At 35.5% G+C, this 7785-nt stretch overlaps 1 protein-coding gene across 1 annotated transcript in view; it reads left to right on the top strand.

The window, feature by feature from the left end:
• LOC111874603 (neurexin-4) overlaps positions 1-7785 on the top strand; it is a gene marked incomplete at its 5' end in the record, with an annotated part of 78342 nt that overhangs the window by 20022 nt on the left and 50535 nt on the right. The window contains 1 exon segment of the mRNA XM_023870232.2: positions 2302-2498. Coding sequence (XP_023726000.2) covers positions 2302-2498 — 197 coding nt within the window.

Genomic DNA, 7785 nt, shown 5'->3' with positions numbered 1-7785 from the left:
TACCCCCACGGCCCCCTACGTGCGGCGTACAGTGGTGGCAGAGGAGGCTGACTCCACGCCCCCCCTGCTCCACGGCATTACAGTGGCGGCAGCGGGTGGGATACCTCCATCCCCCCCTGCGCCGCTAGGGCATTACAACGTTATAACCAAGTTCTACTGTACTTTATAGGTTTAGGTGTGAATCTTGTTCTGTGACATGTTTGGAGGAAAATAGATTGAGGGTATTCGAATACAGGGTGCCGAGGAGAATATTTGGATGGAAGAGAGATGAAGTGACAGGAGGTTAGAGAAAACTGCATAATGAGGAGCTTCATAACTTGTACTCTTCTCCAATAATAAGTGAAGGATGTTGAGATGGACAGGCCATGTTGCACGAATGGGGGAAGAGGGATACATATAGGATATTGGTGGGAAAGAGAAAGAAGGAGACCACTAGGAAGACTAAGATGTAGGTGGGTGGATAATATTAAAGTGGATCTTAGATAGGATGGGCTGGTGTGGACTGAATTGGTCTGGCTCAGGTTCAGGACCAGTGGTGTGCTCCTGTGAACACATCAGTGAAGCTTCAAGTTCATAAAGTTTTGGGAAGTTCTTGAGTAGCTGCACAACTGGCGGCTTCTCAAGAAGGGGTCAGCTCCATTAAATTTGTTATTAGTTTTTTGCACAGATTGACACATCAATACTGTAGCATGTAGAGTCGTTACTATGCAACAAGTGCACGAGTCTTGTAATGTACGGAGACAGCTGCATCCCTCATCATAAAGGATATACTGCCAAGAAGAGCTACAGCAGTAGTTACACCTTATAGCAAACAATGAGTACTGTTCCAAAATTGTTCTTGACCTGATGCTGGTGATCTGCTTTACTAGAAATGTCTTGTATGCAGTTCCCATATTCTGTACATTGGACTGATTGCTCTTAGACACTTGATAGAAGCAAGTAACAGGTAGAACAGTATTACGGTAGTACGCATGTACCTTATGAGCGAAGTGAGTCATGTGTTATAACTGAGTGCTAATTTTGCAGTTTAGTCTCTCTCTCACACACACAAGGATTAGTGATGTAGTAAATACACAGATTGCATCTGTAATGTTCCTATCAGCGGCATGAATAAAAACTAACACAATGACTAGGTCTTGTCAGAGTTTTCAAAGCCTTGCCATTTGTGTGTGGTGTTCACACCAATTTTAATCCTTATTTCAATTACTGAGAGTGAAAGTTAACTTTGCCGACAAATGGTGTTCGCTCGGTCAGTATAGTTCGCTTGAAGACTAAAGCCAGGGAGTTTGTTTGTTTTTGTTTGAAAGTGCGCCAGTTAGAAAAATACTATTCCTGTCTTTTGAGCTGATAACATGCTTGTCACATATTGTGAGTTGTTAATGGGGTGTTTCTGACAAAACTACTCTCAGTGGTTTCACCTAATATTGAAAAGGTCTGTCTTCCAGGATGCAACGTTGTCTAGTCCACAATGTGTTGGAGGTACATGTCACCTTCATCTTCGGGGTTTAAGGGGCAAGAAACCATTGTGAAACAAGTAGAACAAAAGCACATTGCTTTTGGAGATGTGGGATTATGCACAAGAAGAGTAAGCCAAGCTATGCTTGATATCTGCTTTATGCTGGTTTCTTGCTTGGCTTCATCTTCTACCCTGAAGATGGAGGCAACATGTTCTTCCAATACATTGGTTCACTGGTAACAGACTATATAGCATTATATCCCAGAAGATAGAATTCTTCAAAACCACTGCTGTGAGAACCCCAGATCTGAATGTATTCAAGTCAAGAATGATGAACTGGATGGGTCATGTAGTATGCACTGGGGAAACAGCAAATTATTATAAAGTTGTAGTTAGAAAATCTCTTGAAATTGGAGTATGAACTGTGGAGAAGAGAGTTGTGAAGGTGTAAATTTATTTGAATTGGCTTGCGCTAAGGTTCGATGACAGGTTTCTGTGAACACAGTGATGACCCTTTTGACTGCATAACAGATATTTATTGACCAAAATGAATAATCATCAGTTGTCCAAAATACATTTTGTAATCATGTAGATAAAGCACTTATATGAACCCCATATGCTTGTTTTTGAGTGCCATCCTTTGTCAGTTATGTTTTTTCCGTAGCAGTTCACAGTTCTGTAGGAATATAGAAATGTATTGAAAGGTTGTGATCCGTTTTCAGTCTTTCTCCTACCTTCTTATTTAAAAAAGAGAAATATCCTTCCTTCACTTCTTTTGTTTACTTTATGATTTGATGTTGGTGGCTGATGCATGGTTGTGCTCTCGCCCGCCTGCTCTGGTATAGGTGACAATGCATGGACAGCATCCAACTCAGATTTTGACCAGTATCTGATCATTGATCTGGGTAGTGTGAGGAATGTCACTCGGATTGCTACTCAAGGACGACGTCATTCGTCAGAATATGTCATGGAATACAGCATCAGTTACGGCACCAATGGACTTGATTATGCTGATTACAAAGAGCCTGGAGGTAACACAAAGGTAAGTGGTACGGAGCGGTAACATTCTTGTAATATATGCATGTTCTGTAACATAGATTGGAGATCAGGAACATAAAAATACCATTGTCTGACAGTTATTCATTTAATTGTGTCTGTTATCTACGCAAGTGTGTCAGCATGGAATGAACTTACAGTGTTTCAGAGACTGCCTCCATAGTCAGTGATTATTGTGATGAGTGATGCATTTGTTTGCTGTATGTACACAGGGTGGAGCAGAATTCAAAACATGGGTAATAGTTTTCATGTATATATATATCTGCCTTCTATGTGTATCAGTTAGCTGTCACAACCCAACTATAAATAAACAAGTGAAGAGACAAATATTATTGATGTAATCTGTATTTATTCACTCACTGCATGTTTTGATCATATATGGTCATTGGGCGCATAAAATATTAAAAATGTTGTCAACGTACATTATTGGACTGCTTATTGCAATGGATACATTGTTCCTAGTCCTGTCTTATACAACTTGTTCATCATGATATGATGTAGTAACTCATATAAGATTATTCAATAATTAGTGTAGGTAAGTATAAAATTACATTATTATACTATAAACTAAATTGGAAGTTAAAACTAATCTTTAGTTTACTTTGTATAGGATTTTAGTGGAAGGGGTTATGGAAAATGGGGTAGGATGGATGGTGCGTGTTGAATTATAGTGTGTAAAGTGTATGTACTTTAGTGGGGTGTGTGTGATGTGGTATTGTGAATTACAGATATTTCATTTTTCATTTCATTTCATTTATTTACATGTCAAAAATCCTTTACAAGGTCGTAAGACTCAGTATATAGACAATAGTCCAATATAACAATTAAATATAATAATTACAAAAAATATAATACATGTTAAAATATTTATGTAAACATAATTTTAAAATTATAAAACTTGTAATTTAACTTTTCATTAATTAAGTATTTAATCCCAATAAAATCAATTATCAATCTTCTTAACCGTGTAATCAAAAATTTCATCAATACCATAAAATGAATGTAAATGGAGAAATTGTAATAGTGCTTTCTTGAATCGATTTTTGTTTTTGGATAACTGTTTTATTTTGCGTGGAAGACTATTATAAATTTTGATTCCAAAATACTGTGGACCTTTCTGAAATGCTGTTAGATTTGATGAGGGGAGATGCAAATTTGAACTATTTCTTGTTACAGTTGTATATATATCTGAATTTTCTGCAAATAAATCCATATTATTAACTACAAACATCATCAAAGAATATATATATTGAGAGGGCAGTGGTAATATTTTCAATTGTCTAAAGATTTTTTTACATGAATCTCTGTTTCCAGCTCCCACCATTATTCGAACAGCTCTCTTCTGCAATTTAAAAACGCACATACTGAGAGTTCTATTTCCCCAAAAAATCAAACCGTAAGACATCACTGAGTGGAAAAAGGCGTAATACACCATTTTAAGGGCATCAATATTTAAATACTGTTTGGTTTTCCTAATTATGTAACAGGCTTTATTTAATTTACCTATAATTGAATCTATATGCTCTTTCCAAGATATTGTGTTATCCAGTGTCATACCCAAGAATTTTACCTCATTTGACTCTAATAAAATTTTTTTTCCATATTCAATATTTAATTTTTTGGTAAAATTATGTTTAGCTGAGAAATTTACACAACAGATATATACCATACTGCTGGCTTTGTGCTGATTTGTGATTGGTGGTGTCTGAAAAATTAAGAATATGTGTTATAAAAATAATAAGTGTAGCCTTTGTGTTACTTGTAATTACATTTGTGAACTTATGTGTTTATCATCCATTACCTATTTTGTTGTTCTGTGATAAACATGTAAATAAATTAAAATTAATTTTAACTTCCAGTTTAGTTTATGCTGTAATAATGTAAATTTAGACTTATCTACACTAGTTACTCAATCCTATATAAGTTACTCTATCACATCATGTGGAACCAGTTGTATAAGACGGGACTAATAACAATGGATCCATTGCAGTTTAGAACTGTCTGTATGATATTAATTCACATATGTATAATTTTCTATATTCATCATGTCCTATGTGGCATGATTTCCTGTCAAAACTGATAGGTTGAACTTTCAGTGTGCATACTGCTGATGGCTCACATTGTATAATGGAGGTAGCTCCTGACTCATGTTTAAAGATCGTGGTATAAATTTTGAGGCAGTCTTCCTCAGCTATGGTTTATGTTAAGATTACTCGTCTGGTATGTGATATGTAGTCAGGTAAGATATTTACTTTCATTTGAGAGGAACATGCTGCTTCCATCTTCACTCTTTCCTGAAGTTTGAGGCAGCAGACTCCTGTGAAGCAGTACCAGGCTACACAGTGTCACATCCTAGAAGAGATTAATGTTCATAGTCATCATCATGAGAACGATAAATCACACGGGGCCTGTGGTTTTGTTTGGTTCTTAATTGTGAGCACTTTCCAACCATTTCTACTAATTTACAGCTATCTTCAGTTGAATAACGTCAGCAATGGAATTTTTATGAATCAGGTGCATGGGCTTCCATGGTGTTTTTTCTTACTTTTCTTGTACTAACATCTCTTATTTCACTCTTTCAAAGCAACTTTCCCTTTATTGTTTACAGGCGATTTAGCTTGGAGCCCCAAAGATAACACATACTATCATTTTCTAACAATTAATCTGGATGACAGGAAAGAAATCCGATCCATAGCGACTCAGGGACGGGCAGGAACTATGGAGTATGTTACAGAATACATTGTGCAATATTCTGATGATGGAGAAGGGTGGAAAAGTTATGCAAGTTCCATAGGAGAGCCTGAGGTACAATATGTATATCTTAATACATGAATTTTTGTATTTCATTGTATTTTATTGTAAGCCACTTTGAATGCTAGCCATATTTACACATCAGAAGAATTTTACTGAAAAGATTTTTACATACATGAATATTAAAGTTGTAAAATATTAAAGACAAGGATTATTCAGTTTGTCACATTTTATGTAAAGAAATCTGGGTATATGTTATCATGTAAAAGTTCGGTGAGGTTAAAGTTAGCAAAACATGGATCTTCTCCTTGTATGTCTGGATTATATATGTAGTAAGGTGATCATCAAAGTTTCTGTGTATAATCATTCTTCACTCCAAGGATTAGCCATTGCTCTATTTTACTGCACCCTTCACAAACTTCAAAAATTTTTAATTTCTAATTAATTCTACAAGCCAAGATCAGGCATAGCCATGGGTTCTCCTTTATCAGGCATAATGGCAGAAATCTTCCTACAACACTTCGAACAATGTAAAATAAAACACCTACTTGAAGACAAAAACATCGTCTACTACAATAGATACGTAGATGACATAATTATGATTTATAATCAAACTAAAATAACACCACAACACATACTCAAACAATTCAATGAACAAAACAAAAACTTACAATTCACACTAAATGAGGAAACAAATAAACAAATAACTTACCTAGACCTAAAACTTACTAATGATAACGGACGAATACACATGGAAATTTACAGAAAACCTACATCAACAGACACAACAATAAATAACACATCATGTCACCCCCAAGAACACAAATTAGCAGCATACAGGAGCTGGATACATAGACTACTTACCCTAAAGCTCGAAGATACAGCAAAAAACAAAGAATTAAACACCATTATCGAAATTGCGCAAAACAATGGATACAGAAAAGATGAAATCACACGAATACACAAAAAACTAAAACAAAAAATAAACAATCCAAACACTAACGAGAAAAAAGAACAAAAATGGATCACATACACATACACGGGAAATTATATAAGGAAAATTACTAAATTATTTAGGAACACAAACATAAAGATAGCCTATAAAACCAACCACACACTAGGCAAACTAGTACACGAAAGAAAAAACATCGATCCATATGAGCAAAGCGGAATCTACAAACTGACCTGCCAAAGTTGTCAAAAGGTATACATTGGCCAAACGGGCAGAAAACTGTCAACCCGATACACTGAGCACATTCGCAACATAAGATTAAATAAGGACGAATCGGCCTTCGCCCAACATATATTAAACACAAGACACCAATATGGGCCGATAACCACAATCATGGAAATCCTCGAAACAGCTAAGAAGGGCAATCTAATGAATGTAAAGGAAGATTTCCAAATATATTATCATAACAAACACAAAAAATTAATAGAAGAACAAAGACAGATAAAAGAAACCAACAATCAAAAAAACCTCTTCGAACTCATAATACAGGATTCGTACACCCCCACACTGACGTCACAAGCACAGGATACGTAAACCACACGACACAGCACTCCTTAAGCACACAAGCATCACAACACACAGACAAGCAACATCAACTACCGACAGGTAAGGTTAGTGAACCTTAAAAGTATATACACATAAAAACTTATATAATACAATCTAAATAAAACCACAACTTTTTATTTACAGACAACACACGTCAACAACATCCCGAAGCAAAAAGATTGGGCCAAGCGGGAAAGAATTCTAGGGATTTTAAGAATTCTTACTTCAAATAACGAAACATAATTTTACAGAATTAACGACGAATCAAATAAGGAAGCTACTGTGGTGTGTGAAAAACTTTTAGTGAACCGACATTCTGGGTAATTTTAACTATTTGTAATTATTTTAATTAACTGGAACGTGGCTATCTTGGACAAAGTGAAGTTTTGTGTGTTGGTGATTTCTTTTTCTACTATAAATGCCTCTGATGATGGCTCCGTGGTGAGCCGAAACATGTAAGGCAGGTGCTGACGAGGTGGAAAACTTAAAAAAGTGTCACATTTGACGGAAGGAACTTGATCGTTAANGCCATTGCTCTATTTTACTGCACCCTTCACAAACTTCAAAAATTTTTAATTTCTAATTAATTCTACAAGCCAAGATCAGGCATAGCCATGGGTTCTCCTTTATCAGGCATAATGGCAGAAATCTTCCTACAACACTTCGAACAATGTAAAATAAAACACCTACTTGAAGACAAAAACATCGTCTACTACAATAGATACGTAGATGACATAATTATGATTTATAATCAAACTAAAATAACACCACAACACATACTCAAACAATTCAATGAACAAAACAAAAATTTACAATTCACACTAAATGAGGAAACAAATAAACAAATAACTTACCTAGACCTAAAACTTACTAATGATAACGGACGAATACACATGGAAATTTACAGAAAACCTACATCAACAGACATAACAATAAATAACACATCATGTCACCCCCAAGAACA

Source organism: Cryptotermes secundus, unplaced genomic scaffold, assembly GCF_002891405.2.
Source record: "Cryptotermes secundus unplaced genomic scaffold, Csec_1.0 scaffold1703, whole genome shotgun sequence".
Lineage (NCBI taxonomy): Eukaryota > Metazoa > Arthropoda > Insecta > Blattodea > Kalotermitidae > Cryptotermes > Cryptotermes secundus.
This window is presented reverse-complemented; position numbering and strand designations above follow the sequence as displayed.